The 25,672-nt window shown below is 46.8% G+C and overlaps 1 protein-coding gene across 4 annotated transcripts in view; it reads left to right on the top strand.

Moving 5' to 3' along the window:
* Positions 1 to 25,672, top strand: part of CLEC16A (C-type lectin domain containing 16A) — a 209,506-nt gene that overhangs the window by 51,523 nt on the left and 132,311 nt on the right. For 3 of the 4 annotated variants that reach the window (XR_014017681.1, XM_081257432.1, XM_081257434.1), the window contains exons 10-12: positions 3,326 to 3,557; positions 18,292 to 18,421; positions 22,284 to 22,384. Coding sequence is in view for 3 of the 4 variants with exons in the window: in XM_081257432.1 (XP_081113558.1) it covers positions 3,326 to 3,557; positions 18,292 to 18,421; positions 22,284 to 22,384 (463 nt within the window). In the remaining variant the exon portion in view is untranslated. The remainder of the gene's footprint in view (positions 1 to 3,325; positions 3,558 to 18,291; positions 18,422 to 22,283; positions 22,385 to 25,672) is intronic. The other variant, XM_081257433.1, reaches the window with a different exon arrangement.

The raw sequence follows: 25,672 nt of genomic DNA, 5'->3' as shown, positions 1-25,672 counted from the left end.
AACTCCTGAGGTGTTAGGCTCCTTTCCTCACCCCCCCTCCCTTTTCTTCTTCTTCTCTCCATCACGTTGGATGTGTTATGATACAGGCCACCATTCAGCAGCCTGTCAAGGCTTGCCCTGCTCCAGGTACCTGGTTTAGTGAGAGAGCACAGCGGGGTGTGAGATGGCCCTTCTCCTGGGGGCTTTTCGTCTGGAACATCTGAGGTGGTCCAGTGTAACACAGAGATTCCTGGGGGGCTAGCAGCCAGAAGGCTCTTCATGAGAAGCAGCAGAAATGATCAGGAATGCCTGCCCACATTTCCCAGCCACACCATATCAGCTTCTCCATGATAACTATGGGATCTTGATGTTGTTAGTATTAGGAGCAACAACAACAAAAATCAGGCTTTTTAAATGTAGAAGAAAAGGGGGGAAAATAAAGTCTGTAACTCCAGTGTCCAAAGGATCCCTGTTGAATTTTTTTAGAAGTTAACATGCATACACGATTAGAAATTTCAAACCAAACAGAAAGGTATAGAAGTGAAAAACTCTTAAGTGCACTTCTGTGGGTGTGCACACACAATACCACCTGCCTTCTTTCTTTCCCCAAACATGAAATGCTAATATATTCTTATGCAACTTTCCAGGAAAAGTTGTGTTTATACCATCATCATAAAGCTTTACCCAAAAGGGACTCTGCTTTGTTTCCTGTTCTTGCTTTTTTATCCTGAGGCTGTTTCCGCATCAGCATTATCTAGACATAAAATGTCCTCAGTCTTTTTAACCTCTATGTGGATTCCCGCTCTATGGACAGACCATAACTACCTAATCACTCCCCTGTTGATGGGCATTTAGGTTATTTCCAGCTATTTACTGGGTAGGTTGCATTTTAAAGGTTTGAAATGTCCCTGGTAAGCATCCTTCCCCCCTCCCTCCCCAACTCCTGATCATGGAGAAATGCAGACCCCTTGGAAAGTTTTTGAATTCATTTTCACAGTTGACTTTTTTTTTTTTTTTTTTTTTGGTATAGTCAGGGAAAGGAAGGTAACTGTTGTTTGCTTAGTGCATTGCTGGGCTCTGAAGGAACTTTCTATCCCTGATTTCCTTTAGTTCTAGGAAGCCAGAATTGCCCCATGTTTTAGACAAGTAGCCAGAAGCTCAGAGAGGCCCCACTGCTCATGTAGGGTTCAGCTGGGGTTCACACCGCTCTGACCAGCCCTGGAACTCGTGCACTGCTCCACTTCCCTTAGTGCTGCGGGTTGTTCTGTACATCTAAATCTATACAGAGCTCAGGGAGAGGTTTCTGCATCTATCCCTGTGAATTTCCGCTCTCAGCTTCTGACTGAGTGGTGTTTTGCTCTGCGTTTGGTCTCAGTTTTCTGTTTCTGAAAAGCTTTGAGTATGGTATGCTCTTAACATTCACTGGGCGTAAGTGGTGATCAGAGGAAACACTCACTTCATCTTGGGGCCCTCACTTAGCGGGTTTGGGCCCTTTAGGAGAGGATGAGGGGGGCATCTGGGGCTGCGTTCAATCGCACAGCGTCCTAAGTGGGCTCTGATTGATGCTGTCTGTCAAGTGGTGCGCGCCCAGAACGCTCCCGTCTCTGGGCTTTTGGTTATTGGCATCTGTAATTCACTATCTGGGTTTCTTGGACAGTAGAATCATGTCTCAATTTATCTGCCATTTTTGTGGATGAATAATCCAAAGTAGGTAAATAAAAATTGATGTCTGGATTTAGATGCTAATTTAACTTTCAATTAGGTTTTGTTTTGAGTGTTATTGAAATTAATCTGTGTTCTTAGAGTACATTCCACTTATTGGCCCCCAGAACACCATTGGTGGTTGTTTGGGGTAAATTCATAAGATGGATAGACCATATCAAGATAATGGAAAAGTTTACTTTAAAACTTTTCTGTTTTTTTTTTTTTTTTTTTTTTTTTTTTTCTTTTTGCGGTATGTGGGCCTCTCACTGCTGTGGCCTCTCCCGTTGCGGAGCACAGGCTCCGGACGCGCAGGCCCAGCGGCCATGGCTCACGGGCCCAGCCGCTCCGCGGCATGTGGGATCCTCCCAGACCGGGGCACGAACCCGCGTCCCCTGCATCGGCAGGCGGACTCTCAACCACTGCGCCACCAGGGAGGCCCAACTTTTCTGTTTTTCAATGACAAAATGATGTCGGAATATCATCCAGACCCTGGAGAAAAACACTTCAATCAGAATCCTGCCCCAAACAAATCAGGGACAATTTTTTGTGTGTGTGGTCTTTGCTACTTTCTAGACCTGGTTCATTTGCATGTAAATACTTTTTAAAGAGCGCTAAACATGGAACTGAGTTGGAGCTCCTGGTGAAGCACTATTATTTTAGAAAGAGCATGGGCTTTGGGATTGGGCAAGCTTCAATTCAAATTGACTCTGCAGCTCAGTAGCTGTGTGACATTGGGCAAGTCACTTAACCCTTCAGAGCCTCATTTCTCGTCTGTAAAATGGGACTGATAATCCCTACATCTCATGGTTGCTGTAAGGACTGAGATACGACCATGTTTTCTACAACGCAGGATATGAACCATGGTGACACACAGGTCTTTTTCATTTCTCTTAGAAGCCTTCCGACTTTTCAGGGGAAAACGTCTTCCTTTGGGGACGAGCTTTAACTTATCACTCATGCTTGCCAGGCTCCCCTTCTAAAGAGAGCCAGCATTTGGTTACATCCAATACACCTTGCTTTTTCTTTTCTATTTTTTATTGTTATATTGGCAAGGTACACTGGTGTTCCATTTCTGTTGTGATATACAGTTCCTTTTAAAATAAATGCATTTAAATTAGAAGTTAATAGTGTGCTGTGGTTAAGACATAAATTCTGCAGATGGTAAGTGGTTTTGAATCCCAGCTTTGCCACCTCCTGGCTGTGTGGCCTTGGGCGGTCACGTAACATTTCTGAACCTCAGTTTTCTCATCTGAGCATAACATGGGCATAACAACAGTACTATTTTGTGGGTTTTTTTGTAAACTTAAAGTGAGATAATATAGTCAGAGCCCTTAGAACAGCATCGGGCACATAGAAAGTACCATAAAAGTATTGAAAGTGTGTTTCTGACCTTTGGGAAGCAGGGAGCTGGTGTGTGTTAAGTGCAGAGTGACTTAGGACTGTGGACAATAAATGGTAGCTGGTGCTATGGTTTAGATTATTTAATAGTGATGATGTTAATAATAGTCATAATAATCAACGAGGAGGTAGAATTTGTTGTATTGAAAGGAATTTCTTGGGGCAGAAACTCTCGGGAAGCTTGATAGGAGCCAGTGAGATTGCAACGTTCAAATCCGTCTGTTACCTTGGTTTGACTTTCCAGGCCAAGCCCAGCATTCGGTGCTTCATTAAACCCACCGAGACGCTAGAGCGGTCCCTTGAGATGAACAAGCACAAGGGCAAGAGGCGGGTGCAAAAGAGACCCAACTACAAAAACGTTGGGGAGGAAGAAGATGAGGAGAAAGGGCCTGCCGAGGATGCCCAAGAAGACGCCGAGAAGGCTAAAGGTACAGAGGGTGGTTCAAAAGGCACCAAGACAAGTGGGGAGAGTGAAGGTGAGTTGCGCCCGTGAACGCCGACCTGACAGCCAGGCTGTCCTCTGTGTCTGGTCCCCCTTGTGTGTCATTGGGTGCAGCTGTCATTCCAGGCACCGGTGTACCTCATTCTACACAGCCAGCCACTGGGAAGCAGCTGTGGGCAGATCTGGTTCAAGGCCTGCCCTCGTCGGATGGGTGGCTTGGAGCAAGGCCCTTTCCTTTTAGCCCCGTGCCTCCGTTTCCCCATCTGTCAAAAGAGGCTAACCAGTAGTATTTACTTTTTTATTAAGAGAATTAAACAGGTTAATACAAGTAGCATGCTCAGAGCAGTGCCTGGCACATGTCATAAGTATCTCCTGCTATTGTTACGACTGTTACTATTGTCATCTTTATCATTACTGCTGTTCTGATTACTCCCGATAACCCGGGATTATGATTTTTGACAGAAGTCATTATTTCCAGCACACTGCAGGAAGGAAAATGGCCCATGTTGAATGAAATTAGGTGCTTTTAGTAAGATTATGGTTTTTTGGCATCAAATGATCAAATATAATCCCCTAGATTCTTACAGATTTTTTTCAAGCCCTCATCTGTTTAGAGTGAGGTACACTTGTGTTTGGTGCCTGTGTGCTCAGTAAACAGAATCGTTTTGTCCTCTTTTCTGCCCTTGTCAGGAACGATTCTGGTTTGTTTTTCACCTCCCTCTCGTTTAGATGCTAACACCTCCTCCGTCTGGAGAGCGTTGTCTGCTCTGGGATGAAGCAAGCTTGAACTGTCCAGCTGCTTGTGTCATGGGCCGGGCTCACAGCCACACAGATGGGGTCTCTGGCCATGGCCCCGGGCACTCAGGGTGGAGGAGGTGATGGGATCAAGTGGGGTAGGGGCTCTGCTCACCAGAGGGGAGCTCCCACCACACCTCTTGGGACAGACACGGGCTCTCCTCAGCTCCCAGCTGTGTTCTGCTGGGGGTGTTGGGAGCATTTCCTGCGAGCCGTCCTCCTGGGTCCTGGGCTAGCAGTGGCTGCTCTGCAGTCAGCTCCCCAGCCCATCAGCCCGGACTGTGTGCGTCCAGGGCCTCTGAAGCTGGAAAACAGAGCGGCTCAGTAAATCAGTGACTGAGAACGCATTTGTTTTGGGGAGTTTGCTGCAACTGGGCAGCCAAACCCCACCCCATCCCCACCCTGCTGGCCCCATTCTGATTTTCTTGGCAGTTCTCAGCGAATGCCACGATCACATTTCGATAAGTATAACCAGAGCATCTCCCCAGTGCCACCAGCCCTCTTTTTAAGGCTGAGATCTCTAGTACGCTTTTATTTCTCTTCAAAGTGTGCAGTAAGCATCTTGGTTTAGGAATTCCTTTTTGGCTTGGGAAACCTTTGCCAACAAATGTCACTTTGGTGGGCAGGTGAGGGGCAGACACAAGGTAAGCCATACGTGTTTGCTTATTTGGACCGTTTTGACTATTTTTCTAACTTGGGAGAAAATTTTTTGTCTGCTTAAACCCCTGGGTTTAGCTGTCCTGTAGCCATACGGTGGGGTGGGAAATGGACGACTTCACCCCATTTTGCACCCTGTGTTCTCGTCAATTTTGTTTTGGAAAGATGCTACCTCTTTTGTTCCAGTCCTTTTAAGGGCTGCTGTCTAACCAGGCCGGGGCCGTGACTAACCGTGGTGTGGACAAGGGCAGGCTTGGCCTCAAACACACAATCAAATGACTCAGCCAGGCAGCCCAGTCCTGGCGCACAGGGGCTTCAGAGGTTCAGCAAGGCTGCCGTCCCAGCTCCCAGGTTGGGGTCGGGGGAAGGACTCCCTGCAGGCTGGGCCCACCTGCCCTGTGCAGGGGGCACGGGGAGAAATGTTCACCAGCCTCCAAAACCCTGTTTTCTGGGTGGTTACTCAGCCAGGTTGTGCCAGGCAGGGCCCAGGAATTTCCCCAGAGGCTTTACTTGGATGGCTGATGCAGACTTCAGAGCCCGGTGGAGTGAGGCTCTCCGCGACTCCTTGGCTTTGTAGTGCCCTCCCGCTTTCTCGAATGCATATTTGTCTTCCCACCCAGCTCACTGTAAATAAATACAACTTTCACAGGCCTGTCCAGCAAAGAGACACCTAACTGGGCAGCAGCAGCTGTATTCTGGGGCTTTTTGGATTGTTTATTTGATCTCTTAGTTAGTCTCCTGTTTGAAGGTGTTCTCTCCTTAGACTGTATCTGTGTTTGGGTGAAACCACGCAGCTGTTAATTCCTGTGACTTGGAAGGGTGTCAGGCACATTTTCTCACTCAGTTTCAAGCCAGAGGACAGTGTAGATGGGGGAGGTGCCTAGGAGATGGGAGATGTGACCTACGGTCCTGTCGCACCAGCTAGACCTATTGTGTGCCTTGGATGGCCTCCTCAAGCTCTGGACCTCATTTTCCCCATCTGGAAATTGTGACTGTAGGAAATGTAATGACTTTTTTTTTTTTTTTAAGGACGCTATGTTAGGATTCTTGTAGTTGCAAGATTTAGGTATTCAACTCAGACTAGCTCAAGCAAAAAAGGCAATTATTGTTCATGGGACTGGGAGGCCTGGGTGGGGCTGGACCGGGTGCACAGACAACCATTGGCCGTGTGAGGCTCGCATCCCGCCAGCCTACCACCGAGTGGAAAGGGAGCTGCTCCTTCCCACGGGCTGCAGCTGAAGTCTGGGAGCCGATGCTCGTTGGTGCTGACGGACCTGGCTTGCCCACCCTGTAGAGGGATGTTCTGTGCTGATTGGCCAGGCCCTGTGTTCCTACCCTAAGGTGACTGCCTCAGAAAGAAATGAAGTGTGTTTACCAGAAGAAGGGGACGTGGGTGCCAGGCCAGCAGAAACAGCAGGTGTTCCCTTAGAAAGCCACACTATTTCTGTGTACGCTGCCATTTTCCTCAGGCCGTCTTCTCCCTTGCTGTATTTTTTTTTTCTTTTCCATTCCCTTCCTGTTTTGAGGTGGACATGTGGCTGTTTTCTCCTCCAAGTTATTTCTTCTCTAGCGTGCTTTCTTGCATTGTCCCTGGATCCTAGGGGCTTGTTGACAGCCTTGACTCTTTGAGTAAAGAGATGCTGGCGCCAGTTCCCCCCTGCATACCCTGCCATTTTCACCCATTTCAGTGGTGAAATCTTTACTTAAAAAGGTGGCGTAAAGCACAGGAGTCAAAAGACACGTGGTCACAAGTCACAATTCTGCCCTGACCTGATTTGTATGTGGCATTGACTTGTTTTTTTTCTACAAATGCAGCACCCAGAATTCACACCTCCTCCACATTTAAGCCCTGACAAGGAAGTTGTGTGAAATGAATATGCACCCCTGGACCCACTACTCTCACCCCCAGAAAGAAATGTGCTCCGCCTCGGGTCCCAAGTGATGGGCAACTCATTCTGAAACCAAAAAAAATCACAGGGCCCCCTCACTTTGCAGAAGTTGAGTGCTGAAAGGTAGACCAGGGTGCCCTGGTCCCTCTGGCCAGAGGCGAGTCCACCCAGATGCACTTCCATGTCCGTCTCCTCTTCAGTCTGGAAGGACCGTCATCTCTTTTTGGATTCAGTTAGAGCAGTAACTTAATAAATGGACCTGGGACAAGAGAATGAATCGTTTGAACTTCGTGTTTGAAAAATAGGGTTTGGCCTATGGAAAAATAGGTTTTTTGCTTATGGAAAAAGTGTAGGCATCAGTTTCACAGCCTGACCTTCAAAGCTTACTCCTTTCTTGAATCCCCACATGGGCATGGAGGGAAGGGAATGGCACTGACTTTGAACCTGCCAAGTCAGCTGGGCGTTGGGGGTGCCTAGGAGTTTAGAGCCCCAGCTTGGCTTTTTTTTTTTCTTTTCTTTTCTTTGAAGTTTCTACTGAAATGAAATGGAACCTGGCCTCATTTCTGCAAAGCCAGAGCCAACCCCAGGCCCGGCAGTTTTCTGATTGGGGCGAGCCAGGGACTAGCTATCAGGAGGTCGGGGTCTGCATCCCAGACACCTGTGGCTCAGCCCCCGAGGAGCTGTGTGACCCTGGGCAAGTCATCACCCTTTCTGTGCTTCTTTACTGATAGAGGGGACTGCACGATGCCCAGCCCTCAGGTTGTCAGCAATGAGAACGTTGGTGCCTCAGCATTTAGCATGTGACACATGAGCACTGAATAGGAGCGCTGGCAAGATGAAGAGCAGAGTGAGGAGCCTGGAAGGGGGACTTGAGCTTGGCTGGGGGGACTCTGTGCTTGGTCACCCCGGCGAGTTTCTGTGGGGCCTGTTTCTCTGTTCATTTCTGTAACGAATAGTGAGGTGGCTGAGTTGTGGTGGGGCATGGGCCACTGGGGTAGAGAGGTGTGGGTGCACCAGCTTTTCCAGTGGGCTTAACTAGTATAAGGAGAAGGGTTGGAGGTCAGCTTAGACAAATCCTCTGAAAAGCAACTTCCCAGAAAAAACATTCTGAATTCAATCTCGTGCTGTCCAGTAAACGATAATAAAAGCAAAGGAAGGGGTACCCCAGACACTCAGCACATACACACCCTGTCATTGCCAGGCTCTGTTGGCCTCTTGCAATTCTGCTCCAAAGCCAGCCAGTAGCATGTGGTCTTTCCCATACTTCCTAGGTAACCAGCAAGGGCATCTTTCTCCTCTTTCCCTTAACCTTCTTTTGAAGGCTTTCTTATCATCCCCTTCCCCTCTTTTTATTGTCTGGCCTCACCGTGATTGCTGGAATGTTGACCACAGAGGACAACTGAGAAAATCCTTGAACTTGGCAAGTCAAAGACTGTTGGGAGGTCATGCCTGTCATTTCCCTGAAAAGCACGTCATTTACCAAATACTAATCAGATTAGAATGCCCATCATCCTGGGAAGTTGATGAATTATGGCTGTTATTTTAAAAAATCAGGTGTGTCAGAGTACTGGGGAAGCTCACGGGTTGGGCCAGAGTTGTCATATCAAGGGACGGAGGTTGACGTCCTTGGGTCCTGAGAGTCCTCAGGCCTCTCCTGCACATTTGCATCGTGGTGCAACCATCACCACCTTCCAGCCCCAGAATGCTTCATTATCCCAAACTGTAACTGTACCCACAAAACATCTCCCCATTTTCCCTCCCTCCTGCCCCTGGCAGCCACTACTCTGCTTCCTGGCTCTATGAATTTGACTAGTCCGGGTGCCTCATATAAGTGGAATCAATACAGTATTTGTCTTTTTCTGACTGGCTTATTTCACTGAGCATCATGTCCACAAGATTCATCCATGTTGTAACATGTGGCAGGGTTTTCTTCCTTTTTAAATCTGAACGATATTCCATTTTTTGGATGTACTACATTTTGCTTATCCTTCCATCCATTGGTGGGCACCTGGGTTGCTTCCACCTTTTGGCTACTGTGAATAATGCTGCTGTGAATATGGATGTGCAGATCCTCTTTTGCTTTTGGAGGTTTTTGTGGAAACAATAGAGGCCAGTGAGGGCCCAGGAAGGGCCTGCTGAAGCCAGAGGAGCTGGACATTTGGGTTCTTGCTCCCAGCCTGGCAGCTTCACAGGCATGTCCCTCCACTCCCAGAGGCTCAAAACTCAGTGGTGTGAGGGGTCCCCCCACCAGCAGGCTCGGGTGCTGGAGCCTTCACGATCATGGGCCACGGTGCCTGACACAGGAGCTGATATCGCACAGATGCTCCTTTTTACAACACAGCTGACGGGCAGAGCTGGAAGAGGCGCCTACAGCAGCCAGGGGCAGAGCCCGCCTCCTGATCCCTCTGTGCCTCAGTTTCCCTTCCGTAAGCTGCCGAGATTCAGCTAGATCAGCATTGCCCCAACTGTGGACATGGAGATGGCTTTGGGTGAGACAGAGAGGGCCTTGAAGACCATAGTGAGGATTTTTGCTGAGAGCTCAGCTTCAGGGGAGCCTCGTGGTGGGTGTATGTGTCTGACACCCCCTCACTTTCCCTCATCTCCCCTTTCCATGCGCACAACAGGCCTCAGCACTGTTTTGTTTATTCATCGTGTGTATATTTTCACAGTTGCTTTCTGTTTATACTGATTTTATGCTGATTGTAGCAATTGCTAAAAATATTTTATTTGAAAATAATTTCAAATTTACAAAAAGTGAAAAAAAGCAAAAATAGTATAAAGAACACCTGTTTACATCTGGAGGCACATGATGCCCTCTGTCTGTCCTTCCTAGGTGATGTTAATTTTGACCACCTGGTCAAGGTAAGGCCTAGTCTCTGCACTGTATCGTTACTTTCCCTTTTCTTAGCAACTAATTAGCAATCCATGGGGAAACACTTGGAGATAATGCAGATATCCTGTGCCTCATTAAAATTCCCCCTTAGAACCCTCCTGCACTGTTGGCGGGGATGTATTGGGTTGGCCAAAAATTTCATTTGGTTTTTTTCCATAAGATGGCTCCGGTAGTGCTTAGTTGTCTTTAACTTCGTTTGAAACAATTTTGTTAGATTGTATTGTGATAGCTGTCATATCAGTGTGCATTTAAAAAAAAACTCATCAAAATTGGTGAATTTTTGTGTAGACATTTTAATATTGAAGATGGAAGAAAAAAAGCAACATTTTCGGCATATTATGCTTTATTATTTCAAGAAAGGTAAAAACACAACTGAAACGCAAAAAAGATTTGTGCAGTGTATGGAGAAGGTGCTGTGACTGATCAAACATATCAAAGGTGGTTTGTGAAGTTTAGTGCTGGAGATTTCTTGCTGGATGATGCTCCAGGGTTGGGTAGACCAGTTGAAGTTGATAGAGATCAAATCGAGACATTAATTGAGAACAATCAACGTTATACCACACAGGAGATAGCCAACCTACTCAAAATACCCAAATCAAGCATTGAAAATCATTTGTACCAGCTTGGTTATGTTAATCGCTTTTGTGTTTGGGTTCCACATAAGTTAAGCAGAAAAAAACCTTCTTGACCGTATTTCTTCATGCGATTCTCTACTTACACGTAAGGAAAGCGTTCCATTTTTAAAGCAAATTGTGACAGGCAATGAAAAGTGGATGCTGTACAATAATGTGGAACAGAAGAAACCGTGGGGCAAGCGAAATGAACCACGACCCACCACACCAAAGGCTGGTCTTCATCCAAAGAAGGTGATGTTGTATATATGGTGCGATTGGAAGGGAGTCCTCTATTATGACCTTTTTCCAGAAAACCAAACAATTAGTTCCAACAAATACTACTCCCATTTAGGCCAACTGAAAGCAACAGAAAAGCATCGAGAATTAGTCAACAGAAAACGCTTAATCTTCCATCAGGATAACACAAGACTGCATGTTTCTTCGATGACCAGGCAAAAACTGTTATATCTTGGCTGGTAAGTTCCAATTCATCTGCAATATTCACCAGACATTGCACCTTCGGATTTCCGTTTATTTCGGTCTTTACAAAATTCTCTTCATGGAAAAATTTTCAATTCCCTGGAGACTGTAAAAGGCACCTGGAACAGTTCTTTGCTCAAAAAGATAAAAAGTTTTGGGAAGATGGAATTATGAAGCTGCCTGAAAAATGGCAGAAGGTAGGGGAACAAAATGGTAAATATGTTGTTCAATAAAGTTCTTGGTGAAAATGAAAAATGTGTCTTTTATTTTTACTTTAAAAACCAAAGGAGCCTTTTGGCCAACCCAATAAACTGGGTGCAGCCACTGTGGAAAACAGTGTGGATATTCCTTTAAAAACTAAAAATAGTTTTACCATATGAACCAGCAATCCCACTCCTGGACATAATATCTAGGAAGAACAAAAATTCTAATTGGAAAAGATACACATACCCCATTGTTCATAGCAGCACTATTTACAATACCCAAGACATGGAAGCAACCTAAGTGTTCATTAGCAGATGAATGGATAAAGATGTGGTGTATATGTACCATGGAATATTACTCAGCCATAAAAAAGAATGAAATAATGCCACTTGCAGCAACATGGATGACCTAGAGATTGTCATACTAAGTGAAGTAAGTCAGACAGAGAAAGACAAATATCATATATCCCTTATACGTGGAATCTAAAAAAATGCAAATGAACTTATTTACAAAACAGACTCACAGACATAGAAAACAAACTTATGGTTACAAAAGGGGAAGTTGTGGGGAGGGATAAATTAAGAGTATGGGATCAACAGATATACACAACTTTATATAAAATAGGTTAACAACAGGGAACTACTGTATAGCACGGGGAACTATATTCAATATCTTGTAATAACCTATAATGAAAAAGAATCTGAAAAAGAATATATATATGTTCAAGAATGTATATATGTGTGTGTACTTTGCTGTACACCTGAAACTAACACAATATTGTAAGTCAACCATACTTCAGTTTAAAAAAACTCCCCCTTAGATATGGCATTCATTGATGATTCTTGCTGACCCAGTCTTTACCAGGATGGTGGTAGAATGTTGGTTTTCCAGTGTCAGCACTCAGTATTCCATTGTAAGCAAGATTCCTCCCTTCCTCCCATTCATTTATTTATTTATTTATCTATCTCTTCTTGGCACAGACTCATGGATTCCAGTTTTTTAGTGGTTTATATTTCATTACTGTGTTTAATTAATTTGTTACTCAAATCATCCCAGATTTGGCCCTTGAGAACCCTTTCAAGCTGGCTCCTATGTCTTTGTGATCTGCCCCCATCATTTTTTTTCAATCAGTCCTGACACTTTCTGTCATAACAAGGTATTCCAGGTTCATTTCCCACCTACTGTGCCCTTCCTCGGGGTTAATTTCTCTGAAAAGCCCTGGTTCCTTTCAGTGGGCGATGGTGTTAGAGGCCAAGATCTGGGCACCAGATGTGCTCATGACTACATGGGGTGTCTTGCTTTTTGGCCCTTTCAATGCACAGAGCTAGGAAATATATGCATGTATGTATACAAAATACACATTACCAATTCCTCCAATTCCAGTCAATTCCCAGAGGGTTCTTTCTTGCCTTCCCCCACTCCAGATTTGGATGTCTCTTCTTTTACAGCGAGAGCCCTGGCTCCCAGTGACATCAAAACATTTACGATTTGCTCAATCCTGTAATACATCTTTTAAAAGTTCCAGAACTGTTTGTTGTTTGATAAATAAAGAGTTCAGGGTTGTTTGCAGTTCCCTGCTCCACCCCCACCACCAAATACTTCATGTATCCCCAGTCCACAAATTGAGGGTATAGAGTCAAGTGTTGTGTCATGAACTACTTGGATCTGTCTGCCTTGCCTTTCTTTTCCCCCTTCAGGATAGGTATGGTATTCATTTGAAATATATTTTGGTCTTTTTTGTTGTTCTTTGTTTGTTTTAGTTTAGGGTTCTCCCTTCCCATTCGTATTGATTTAATTTCTTTTTTTTTTTAATAATTTGGAATGTTAACAAACTCAAAACTTTTGCGAAGGGGTTTGTACAAAGAAGTGTCCTTCCTTCCTCCCACATTCTTTCCATCCTGTTCCCCTCCCTCTTGTAGATAACTAACTTATTGTTCTCTGGAATATCCTTCCTGCGTTTCTTTGTGTAAAAAGCAGCAGAGGTAGGTATGCTTCCTTATTTTCCCTTCTTTCTTACATGCAGGGTATAGCCCACCATGTATGCTCTTTGGCACTTAGCTCTCTTCACTTAGCTCTATCTCCGGAAATCACTCCGTATCAGTTCACCAGTGATCTTCCTCGTTCCTTTCCCAGCTGCACGGTGCATACCATAGTTGATTCAACCAATCTTTATGCTCAGACATTTAGGTAGTTTCCAGTATTTTGCAATTACAAATAATAGTGCACTGAATATCCTTGTAGGTGTGCATTTTTATATCGTTGGAGGTGTATCTTCCAGATAAATTCCTGCGAGTGGGATTGCTCAGTTGAAGGATATAGGAGTGATTTAAAGTTTTCGTTGAAAATGTATTTAAGTAAAAAAAAAAAAAAAAGTGGGAGTTCAAATAAAATGATTAAGTAAGTAACAAATAGTACAAGCAACACACAGACATGGCAGAAACTGTAAAGGCAGGCAAATGACTGAAGTTTGAGCAAAACTGGGCTAGGGTATTGCTGCAGTCCCTTCAGACTCCAAAAGAGAAACCTGGCGGGGTGGGAGCTCATGGTAAAGAACCTAATAACTGAGGTTCAGATGGAGCCCCCCTGGGAATTCATCATCAGCACCTGGGTCCTGGCCTCAGGGACCATCGGGAGAAATCTGTGTCCACATGAGCCCACTGGTCTGCTTTCCCTGGTGGCGGCAGCGTGACGAGTGCACCTTGGGAGGGGACCTAGGCCTCTCTGAGGCGGGTGTAGTGTCAGCAGAGAGATGTGGCAGTGGGGGCCCAGAAGACTGTGCAGAACCGTGCCGGACCTCCTGGTGTGGCATAAAGAAGGGTGCCCTTTGACCCTCGATCACCAAGACAGGCCAGATGCTCTTCGGCAGCCACTTTGGAAGATGGCTGTAGAATCCATTTTGGAGTGGTGAGAATCTGGCGAGACCCTCTCCTCAAGCTCAAAAACCTATCACCCACTCCTCTCATGCCCACATAGCATTTTGCATACAGTTGCAGGGAGCTGGCAGGCCTAGGTAAGCATCACTACTTTTAAGAGTTGTTTGGATAAAATTGTTTAAAAGAAGGGGGAAAACCTGTTTGGCTTTGAAAGAAGCGTTGTGTATTTTACCTAGAAAACTAAGTGGAGCAGCTCATCCCACAACCATGCCGGCTGGAGGAGGAGCATGACGGGGGGAACAGGGGCGCAGCCAGGGTGACACAGCCGAGGTTCGGAAACCTCGTTGTGCATGGAGATTCCCTTGTGGGCCTGGTTCTGCACCAGAACATGACCTAGGAGGTGGGAGGGGGAGCAGGCTTGGCTTCTGCTGCTGCTTTTCTAGCTGTGTTGAGTCCTTATACTTCTGGGTTTCTGTTTCTTCAGATTCAGTATTCAGGACCAAACTAGTGGTTTTCAGGCCTTTTTGTGGGAAGCTCCAGAATTCCAGAAAGGAGCTTTAGGGGCCTCTGTGGAGGCCGTGAGGGAACCCGTGGCTGGAGATGTTCGGGCACCCGCCCACCCGTTCTGTACCTGGAGCAGCTCTGCTCTCACCTCTTACCATGGTGGTGCCCTGGGAAATTGTCGTTCAGAATTAATATGCACCTGCTCAACAAAGTTTGGTGAGCACTAGACTGGGTTATCTTTAACCTCTCCTCTATTCCAGAATTCTCAGAGTGTCCAGGGAGATTAAAAAGCCAAAAAGGGACAACCATGTCACAGCAGGTGGAGGCACTAAGGCTTGGCCCGGGAACCTTGGGGAGTCCTTGGAGCTGAGTTCCTGCTGTGTCAGCCAGGCAGTTGAGGAGGAAGGGGGCCTCGCAGCAGTATGGGAAGCAGGTCAAAGGTCACAGGGCAGAAGCCAGAGACTGGCACCATCATCTCATTTGGTAGTCTTCAGATGTCTTTGATGGCACGCCCCAGCAGTAAACAGAAATAAATACATAATTGAACATGCATCTCCCCAATAGATATACATTTATTATAAACTATACATATCTGTATTAATGTACAAATGTTATGTACATCATAACACAAAGTAGATTTTTAAAAGATGATAATAATTAAAAATAAAAGAGGTACTGCCTAGCGAATCATCTGGCATACCCACTGAAGTGTGTCTGCACCCCACTTTGGAGAAGACGGGGGTAGTTGGGAGGCACCTGAAGGAGGCTGGTGGAGGGGAGGATGCGAGTCCGGGAGAGAATGGTGCTTCTCAGACAGCAGTCTGCAGCGCCTCCTGCTCTTTGCCGTGGCCGCAGGCGGCGTGGACTGCTGTTTACTCCGTAGCTCTTGGTGAATTGATTCACTTGTTTTTTCTTAAATTTAGCTTCATCCTAAGCAGTAACATCCACAAAAGAACAGGTTTTCTGTGCAGCTAGAATTTTCTTCTAATGCACATTAAAATAAATACAAAACTCTGCAGGCACATTCCACTTAAAAATCGTGTGTCAGCCCCCACCTGTGTGAGAGGGTCGGCCCTGTGGGAGACTGCTCTGCGGCGTCTGACTACAGGCCACGTTGGGAGGGAAGGGCCTGGTGCAGGCAAGCCCCTCCCCCGGGCCCGGGCCCACGTGGGCATGTGGGGATGCAGTCCTCAAGCCAGAGGATAGTTGCAAGCACAGTCACGCCTAACAGAGTCCCAGAAAGGTGGCAAGGATGCGACATCCCCCAGTGAAGGCACTGTGCACACACTGATCGCAGGCTGGGTGGGGCGCCCTGCACGCCACAGCTGCCGTGCATCGTTGCCAGCCCTGCCTGCAGGCAAAACCTCCCCCGGTGGCCTGTCATCCATTGCTCCACTCCAGAGATGTGTAATGAGCACTTGCCGTGTGCCAGGCCCTGGACTAGACACTGGAGTTCTGGTGGAGAACAAGACAGATAAGGTAGCTACTCTCATGAAGCCCACATCCTAGATGGGGAAGGCAGACAAGAAACAAGCAAACCAATAAATAGAAAACAGAAAATCCAGGTGCAGGTTTCCCCCCCGGGATCCAAAAGTAGAGTGGTCCTATGAAACCTTTTGTAGGACAAGATGGCATAAAGCCAAGACGCAGTTACCTTAGGACACATCTTGGTAACAGATGCACAATATAAATGGAGGTAAAGCACCAATGCTCCCAGACACAGTTCAGAGCTACGGCAGCTTGACGCTGAGGTGCTGAGTGCGGTTCCCGGGAAGGAGCTTGGTGGGGCCGCTCCCTCTGCTTGGGGTGCCTGCCGCCTCTATGACGGTTGCTGCAACACCAACGCTCAGTGCTATTTCTGCTTTTTACCTATTTTTGTAAAAGGGAAAATCCTTTTCGGGTTTCTTTTGGTTAGAAAAACAGGTACTAATGTAGGTCTTTCGTAAAAGCGAAGTGGCCTAAAGCAAACCTTTCGAAAAGGTGGGGATACCTGTAGTTATACATGCTATAAAGTAAAATCAAGATGGGGGGAGGGGACAGATCTATACAGGAGAATTCCCAGTAATTTATGTAGCTGTTCCTCCCTCAAGGAGACAGAACTGAACTCCTTAATCCTTAAGTGTGGGCTGTGCTTAATGACTTGCTTCCAAAGGGTGTGGGATGCAAGGAGGAGGAAAAGTCACTTTCCAGTGGAGAAACTTGACCAACATTCGCTTGGCCAAATGATTCAGATGAACATCCACAACCATAAGTCATGTCAATAGCCTGTGCCCTAGATAGGATGTGATGAGAGGAGCACTTCCCCTCTGCGGTCTTCCTCCCAGAAACCCATAACCCCAGTCTAATTATCAGAAAAACGTCAGTCAGAATGCCCCAGATTGAGGGGCATGCTACAAAATGAGGACCAGTCTCCTCAAACTGTAAGGAAGGAAGGTCTGAGAAACCATCACAGCCAAGAGGAGCCTAAGGAGATATGACAGCTGGGTATAACGTGATATCCAGGATGGGATCCTAGAATAGAAAAAGGATATTAGGGAGAAACTAAGGAAGTCTGAATGAAGTATGGAGTTTAGTTCATGATAACTAAAAGAGGTAAAGGAAAAACCAGTGGGGAGGCTGTCTGAGAAGACATCTCTGAGATGGTGACGTTTGAACTGAGCCCCGAATAATGTGATTGAGTCGTGCCTGGGTAGGGAGGACTCGGGTGAGAGCATTCCAGGCAGAGCAGACAGCCCTGTAAAGATCCTGGGGCAGAAACAAACTTGCTCTGGTCAAAGACAAGTGGGAAAGAAGCTCAGCACAGCTGGCGGGGCGGGGAGGGCCCCAAGGTGAGGTCAGAGGTGGATGGGGGCCAGGCCATGCGAGGCCTTGATACCACAAATGGCATTTGGATTCCATCCTGAGTGTGATGGGAAGGCAGAAGGGGACCTGGGCTAATTTCCACTTAAAATCACTTGGTTTGGTGTGGACCACAAACTAGGGGGGCGAGAAGAGAAGCAGAGGCCACGTGGGAGGCTGCTGCACGAGTCCAGGGGAAGACGATGGCAAGGCCGAGGCGGAGCCCAGGTCCGCGGCCCATCATTCCTGAACAGAGATGCCGATTCACATTTCATCATCTGTTTCCCCTCATCATGTCTCCCGAAGATGGGGGCATTACCTGAACTCTGGGTTCTAAGAACTAAGTATTTGAAGGTCCACACCTGTGCATCAAGGAACTCTGTAACAGGACACCTCACGGCACAACAACCGTCCACCTCTAACTCAGGATGTTTTCCTTTGTTGGTTCAGGCCTTTTTCTCAAAATGAAAGTGTACACCGTGCTCAAGTCAGGTGCTACAGAAGTTGCCCCTACTTAATTGGGAAAAATAAAACGAGGTCCCTCCCCCTCTCTGCTTTCTGGAAGTTGTAAGTGGGAAGGGAAAACAAAGGCTTCGGTCATGTCAGAGCCTTTCTACAGTGTAAACAGTTTCAGAATATTTTCAGTGAATTTGGTTATGTTTTATTAACCACGTGTCATTTCTTCCACGCTCCTCAACTCTGGGAAGGAAGCATGGTATCAATACAGTAGAATAAATAACTGTTGAAGAAAACAATCTTGAAATAAATCATTGCGATCTGTGCTTTCTCGTCAAAATCAGGGCCCCATTTCTCGACGCTGCCAAGATGAAAGGAGAGAGAGGTTCAGGCCTCCGTCTTATTTCCCCCCAGCGTGCGTATTGCAGGGGCTCCACCACCGCCGTCGAGCGTTTGCTGGACGCGTGCGGAGCGGTCTGCCAGTCTCCGTCTTGAGCACGAGAGTGTCTGTAAAGCTCCGTCCGGGGCCGTGTGGGCTCATCCTGGTGTCTTTGTTTGCTTCCAGAGATAGAGATGGTAATCATGGAGCGCAGCAAGCTCCCGGAGCTGGCGCCCAGCGCCTCGGTGCAGGAGCAGAACACCACGGACGAGGAGAAGAGCGCCGCCACCGGCCTGGACAGCGCCCAGTGGAGCAGGTAGTCGCCGGGGCTGTGGGAGGGCTGCCCCCGAGCCAGCCGTCGGGGGCTGGGGGTAGGGCACCGCTGCTCGGTCTCTGGGATGTTGTGGAAGGGGGTGCCCTGGCCGGGTGCCCACAGAGGATAAGCCAGGCCTCTTCCCGCCCCCGGCCCCTGCCGATGGCCTCTTCTGCCTCCCAGCCAAGCCGTTCTGCTTCTCCATCAGAGACACGGCTCCTCTCGAGAGGCCACAGGGACAGAGCTGGCCCTCAAGGCCGTGGTGGTCACCCCTTGGAATGAATGACTAAGGCATGGCACCACCACCCCCAAGCACTTCAGTGCTGGGCCACGTCCTAATGGGTCTGGCCTTGTACTGGCCACTCCTGGCCATACTCTGCTGTCCCCAGAAAGGATCCCCTTGGGGGAAGCGTTTGGATTTCATTCATTTGCTGCCGCCACGCGCACCGCTGTCCGTAGGGCCTGACCTCGTGACTCAGCCGGCACAATTTAATGCTGGATTTAATGCCGCTGTCCACCTTCAACTTCTTGCCTGATTGTTCATTTCAGTGATGGCTGCCCAAACTATGTCCTCTGAAAGCTTCCAGATGCCTGCAGCCTTGCTGTAGCACCACCCCTTCCAGAAGGAATTGGGTGGAGGGCTGCTCCTGAAGTTGCAGCAAACTGTTAGGAAGGCTTCTTCATCCTTATCAAATGGCCCTACTGCGCAGATGCCTGCAATAACTTCCTAATGCCATATGAGTGGTAATAAACGCACAGCAACGTGGTTTCTCTGTCAGCCTGCAAGGCATTCACTTCCTGAACTCTCATGGTGGGGTGGATGAAACACACACACACACACACACACACACACACACACACACACACACACACACACGCATCCTATTTATTAATGCAAGTTAAAGTGAAGACTCGAAGCAGGCTAATTTTTTCCTCCGCATCTTGTTTATCTCTTTCTTGGCATGTGTTTCAATTATCTAACAGACAGGATTAATTTTTATCAGTTGCACAGGGGAGCCACTTTTAGTTTTGGTTAAATAAAAGTCATTGCAGCACAATGTGGGCTGTCAGTTGTACTGACAAGACCTTTCTGATTTTGTGTTGTGACAACAAAATGTGACACCTGAAGCTCTGAAAATTAAGGAAATCATTCTAAACACAGAAAGGGAGGGGGAAGCAACCTTTAGGTGCTTGCACGGCTTTAATTTGAATATGAATCATTGAAAAACCGAAACTGACATGTTGTGGGGGATGCTTAGGCTAATGTAGGTGCATCTGCTTAATAGAATATTAGCGGCTGCTTTTCCATGAATACTGTCATGATGTGTTCAGTTCCTTAGGATCTAATAAATGGAAACAGCACGTATTTTGCATAGTATGGTAATACTGTAGCTTTCCTAAAGGAGGAAAAATACCCATGTATTGTCAAAAACAAAACATCAGCCGACCAGAAAGTTACGTTGGAGTGTTGGAGTTGAGACTTCTTTTTTTCCTGAATTTTAATGGAGAGGGGTTTTCTTAGAGTTGATTGAGATTTTTTCTTAACTTTCGGTGACCTTGGCATCTTCTACATAGTTCATAATGGAAGCTGATCCTGTGTCTTAAGTTGGGCCACATGCAGATTTGTGGCCCCCAGAGACTCTGGGCAGGAGCTGCGCTCTGCTCTGAGACCAGGTGCCAGGGAGAGACTGTCCCTGGTGGAGAGTTGCCAATACCTTTGCAAAGGTATTGAGCTGTTGGCTGTCAGAGACACCGCCACGGACTTCTGTCCTCTCACCTCCTGCACTGAGCCAGGAGGAGGGCACTGAGGATGAGGGAGGGGACAGTTTGTCCTCGACATGAACTGGATCTTGACATTGGTCTGCTTGTCCAAAGAAACAGCATAGTACAAAGTGGAACTGTCCTTATATTCGCCATACACTGTGGGCTGTATCTGCATTCATGGTTAAATATAGGCTTAAGAAACCAGAAACCATTCACAACATTCTCCCTTTTCTTTTAAAAAAAAAAAAATCCTTTTAAAATTTAAAAAGTAATACACATTCAGAAAATGTAAAAAAGCTTGAAAAGTATAAAGAAGGAAAAAAAGCTCTCCATAATTCAGAGGCAGCTGTTATTAGCATTTTGGTGATTTCCTGCCAGCCAGTTTTCACTGCCAATATAGTGGGAATTCTGCCCTTCCTCTCCCCAATAGCTTATACCCCCAATAGCCATGTATATTACTTTTTATTCTTGGTTTTCTCTAATATCAAACCACAAGCATCTTTTTCACTTTATTGTACTCTTAGTAAACAAAATTCTAATGGCTTCATAATACTTCGTCTCATGAAAGATGGTATATCCACTGAGCCCTCCCTCTGCTACTGGTCATTTGGTTATTCTTATTATTCCCAAATGAAAATACAGTCCAAATTCCAAGCAGCTGGCTTACAAGAAAGTGTTTTATACTTTATCCTGCTCTTACGTTTGGAAGCGTTATTGCTAGGGGCTTAGAAAAAAACAGATCCACACATGGCAAAACTATTCGCGCATTTGAATGGTGATGACAGATCTGGGCCCCCAGGGAAATAGAGCCTGAACGTAAATGTTCCTTAAAAGTTTCTTCCTTTAATTTCTGTGTGTCACATGTTTGTTTGAAATGTTATGACAAGTGCGTTTCACTGCTTCTGCATTTTTCAATATAATATTTTGAATCGATGATACATTTGTGGAGTATCAAAATTCAAAAAAGTATAAAATGTTTTGCAGTGAATAGTCTCCCTGTTTCTCTGCTGCATCATCTCGCCCCTCACCCCCCCCCGCCCCCTCCCCCCACCCAGTCAGCAGTGTTGACAGTAGCTTGTGTCCGTCCAGGGGTAAAGTGTGCCCTTGGTCACTCATTGAGTTGCTGTGCTCTCTTGGCTTCAACCTGGCATCCGGGGGCAGCCGCAGACAGTCATGGGATCAGAGCCTCCTGCCTACAGGCCAGATCTGTGCATATTCTATTATCCTCGTGTTGAAGAGTCTTTCCGGGCCAGGCCGTTCACCTGGAAGGGCAGCATTTAGGGTGTGTGGTTTGTGATATTTGCAGCCACTCTATAGATCTCACCTACAAAGCATCAGGCGAGAGACTTCTTATCGATCCCTTCCAGTCCGGGAAGGTCAGCCCAAGAAATCACTGGGCCAGGACCTGCCAAAGTGAGATTGTAGAGAAGTGCCCTTGGAATACGCAAAATAGAAATCCAACAGCAGCTCTCATGTATGAGCACTTTCCACCCTGTGCCTGGGCCTGTGTTAAATGCCTCTCTGTTGTCATTTCACTTGAATCTTCACAGTAACCCCGAAGGGTTTAATCCCCACCTTGCAGATGGGGGAAAGTTTTAGGTAACGTACCCAAGGGTTTGCAGCTAAGTAGAGGCAGAATCAGAAGTCAAACCCAGGCAGTTCTTGCTTCAGGGTCCACATTCTAAAATTGTTCAGACTTGTTGGTACCTTGTCTGCTATTGTGAGTCTATTACATTGCCCCGTTTTCTTCATTCTCTTGTCACTCTTTGAAGTGATGATGTGGCGTGTCCATTCTCTGTCTGCCCACTGGCATGGAAGTGCCGCAAGACCAGAGACTTGGTATCATTTATCCCCAGTGTCGGGGACAGCGGGTGAACGATGCTGAGTGATTAAGCGGTTGGTTCGTTCCTTAGTCGGTTTACCCTGGAGACGACAGCTTCGCACTGGCGGGGCCTGCCTCTCTGTCCCCTTTGTGTCCTCCAGGCCTGGTGCTGGACTGGGCACACGGCGGACCTGCTGCATGCTGGCGGTGGGGCTGTAAAGGGCTAAGGCAGCTGCTTCCCGTGTGCAGGTGAGGCTCATGCGTGCCCCTCTTTTCCAGACCCTTCCTGGATATGGTGTACCACGCCCTGGACAGCCCCGAGGACGATTACCACGCGCTCTTCGTGCTCTGCCTCCTGTACGCGATGTCTCACAACAAAGGTAAGCTGCTCGGCTTGCCTGCCTTCAGGGAAGAGGAAAGCTGCTTTCCTTGAAGAATTTCCTTTCTGGTTTTGGCAGACTCCCACAGAACTTCTCTTCAGCCTCGTTAGAATTTCTCAGGTGCTTTTCTACAGACTAAAGCCACAGGACTTGGTTACTGAGGCGGCACGGGGCTGGGGCGGGCAGAGGAGGAGTTTCAAGTGTTGACCGTCCAACCCAGCATGACTGTTCGCACTGTGCTTTGCTTTCAACCCCTTGGTTTACAGCTGACTTAGGCTTCCTACCTCTTTCCTGACATCAGAACAGAAATCAGTCAAATTGTAATCTTGGTTTTGCTATTTATAAAAGTTGATGTGCTCTTCTGGGTTCAGAACTAAAATAGACTCTGAGTGGATTGTGTGGAAGCATAGGTTTCCTTTCTGAAGAAAGGTGTGGTTCTCTGGCTTCCCTTGTTGAGGCCGAGTGGTGAGGATCGGACTTCCGCGGAGTTGACAGATTTGATTAGAATCCACTCATTTACTTCCTCTCTGAGAACAGTCGCTGGTGTGTGTGCCACCTGGCTTGACACGGGCAAGTTCTCAAAGCACCACATCAGAATCTCTTTGAAGAAGAAATCAAGAATATTCCTTCTGGCCCCTGCCAAATGCCGGGCTTGGCATAGATGAGACTTTGCATCAAGTGTTGTTTTAGTAGGTTTTTCCTCAGCTTGTTGGGAGGTAGCTGGAGGTGGGTTTTACTAAGACAGCCAATGGCTGGAGTCATTGAGAAAGCGCTCAACATAAAGTATGTGCTTACTCTTAAATCATTAATCATGATAAATAGGTTGATTAGTGGCAAAAGGAAATATAGTGAAAGAGGCCTCCCCTCTCAAGTTGGTCCTCCAGTTCTCTTCTTCACAGGCAGTTCATGTTAACAGTTTCTTGTGTGTCTTTTTAAAGATATCCATGCAAACCCAAGTACAAGTGTATATTATTTTATTTATGTGGGTTCCCCACCCCCTGCCCAACATGAATGGAGGTTCATTCTTTATTGTCTGTTCTGTGCCTTGTTTTTCTCACATCATCATGTATCAACCCGTCACTTCCCATCCCTATAGAACTGCCTCGTGCTTTTTAATCCTGTGTCTGTGCCATCATTTATTCCGCCATCCCCTTACTGAATGACACTGAGTCCATTTCCAGGCTTTTCCCACCAGAGACAGGACCGGCCACGATGGCTCTTCTCCTGTATAAGTCATTGTGCTCACGTGCAAGGGTGTAGATCTAGCCCGAGACTTCCTCTAAAAGATGCATAGCAGGCTCCGAATCCTCCCTCCACAATCTCGTTCACTCCCATGGCTTCTGCGACTCCCTCCAGCTCCTGCCTTGGTGACTGGCACACGGGAGCCCTCAGTTACTGGGAGTAAACAGAACTCCAAGCCTGACCGATGGGAGTCGGCCCCACCCATGGATCGCCTGCCATTCCCCCGACCCTCACCTTCCATGCCCGCCGCACTCCAGCCCTGCAGTCTGAACTCCTGACCCTTGCACGCTGGAGACTTCTACCTAGGTGACTGAGCAACACTTTGAAACAGTCTGACTACACCACACTCATCCCCCCAAAATATACCCTGACCTCATCACACTTACTGCCGTTTCTGTTTCAGTTGAAATTGCCAACCAAGGTTGAAACTGCCGCGACCTTTAGCTCTTTCCCTCCTTTGATCCCAGCATTTAGTCATCAGATGTTGTCATTTCTCCCTCTTCAGCCTATCTGATCAGCAGAATTTAACTGAGCACAGCTCAGTGCCTGGCTCTAAGTTAGGTGCTGGAGGCGAGAACCAAAGGCACGAGAGCAAGAGAGAGATTGAGCACGTCATCCCAGTGGCCATTACCACAGCCTCCCCGAGGGGTCAAACACACGACCATTTTATAATCCATTCTCCACAGCACTGCCGGGTGACTCTCTGTAAGACTGTGTTGACCGTGTCCTTCCCCTGTTCAGAAACCTTTGGTGCTTTCTTCTCTCCCTGGAACTCCAGTCTCCTGTACCTGCCATTTTGAGTATCTGGATTGCACCTACCATTCTAACTTGACCTGATTCCACCAACTTCCCTGTCATAGACCCTTGGCTCTGGCCCAGGGAGTCAAACTTTACTACGCAGTGATTGAACTCTTGCATGGAGATAAACTTGCAGTGGCTGTCATGGTACTCACTGAACTCTTTAATATTCTTTTGGTTGCAAGGCGCCGAAACCACCTCACATTAACTTAACGAAGAGAGAGAGTCTTATAGGAAGGCCCCTGGGGCAGCTCATGGGATCCAAGAAGTTGCCGAAAAGCCGAGGGAAGGTCAGGACCAGCTCTGGGGACTTCCCTTAAGGTAGATCGCGTTGTGGGTCCATCAAATCCCAGGCAGGGAGTCTGTCTCCGTTCAGGTTTCAAACTGTTGGGCTAGAGATCTCATTGTTCCAGGTTGGTGATATGTCTAACTCCGGAACAGTCAGTTATGGCTGGGGGTGGGGTGGGTGAGAGTCAGGGTCACGTAGCACAGAGCTGGCTCCAGGGGTTTCAGCTCTGTGTCTGGAACTGCTCCCAGAGAAACAGTTCTTTGGAAGGCTGGCAGCCACCCCAGTCAGAGCCAACACGCCTACCTGTTCTTGGCTGATCTGCCACCTTCTTGTATCCACCTGTGTTTTTTCTTGCCATTTTCTCTGCTGTAACATCACCATCTATTGAAATTCTGCTCAACTGTCAAGGGTCTGCTGAGAACTCACCTTCTCCTGGAAGTTTTCTCTGATCCCTTCAGGTGATACTCACTCTGGGTTAGTACCACCTAGTGTGGCAGGCATATTTTATACTTTGCTGGATTTGATTTGCTAAAACTTTGTTAAGGACTTTTGCATCTGTGTTCCTGCGTGTTATTAGTCTGTGGTCTCCCTGTAATTCTCTTGTTTTGTTTGCTCTCAAGTTATGCTTACCTTATGAAATAAATTGGAAAGTATTCCCTCCTCCTGAATTTCTTGGAGGAGTTTTGGTAGAACTGGTATTATTTCTTCCTTTACTATTTGGTAGAATTCACCAGTGAAGCCATCTGGGCCTGGAGTTTTCTTTGAGAAAAGGTTTCAAAGTACTCAATTTCTATAGTAGATATAGGGCTATTAAAGCTTATCTGTTTCTTCTGTTCAAGTTTTGGTAGCTTGTGTCTTTCAAGGAATTTGTCATTTCATCTAAACTGTTGAATTTATTGGCATAAACTTTTTTACTATATTCCTTTATTATCCTCTCTTTTTTTTTTTTTTCTTTTTTT

Source organism: Mesoplodon bidens (genome assembly GCF_964165515.1).
Source record: "Mesoplodon bidens genome assembly, chromosome: 15".
Taxonomy (NCBI): Eukaryota; Metazoa; Chordata; class Mammalia; order Artiodactyla; family Ziphiidae; genus Mesoplodon; species Mesoplodon bidens.
The sequence above is the reverse complement of the archived record's forward strand: the minus strand, read 5'-3'. Positions and strand labels throughout refer to the sequence as shown.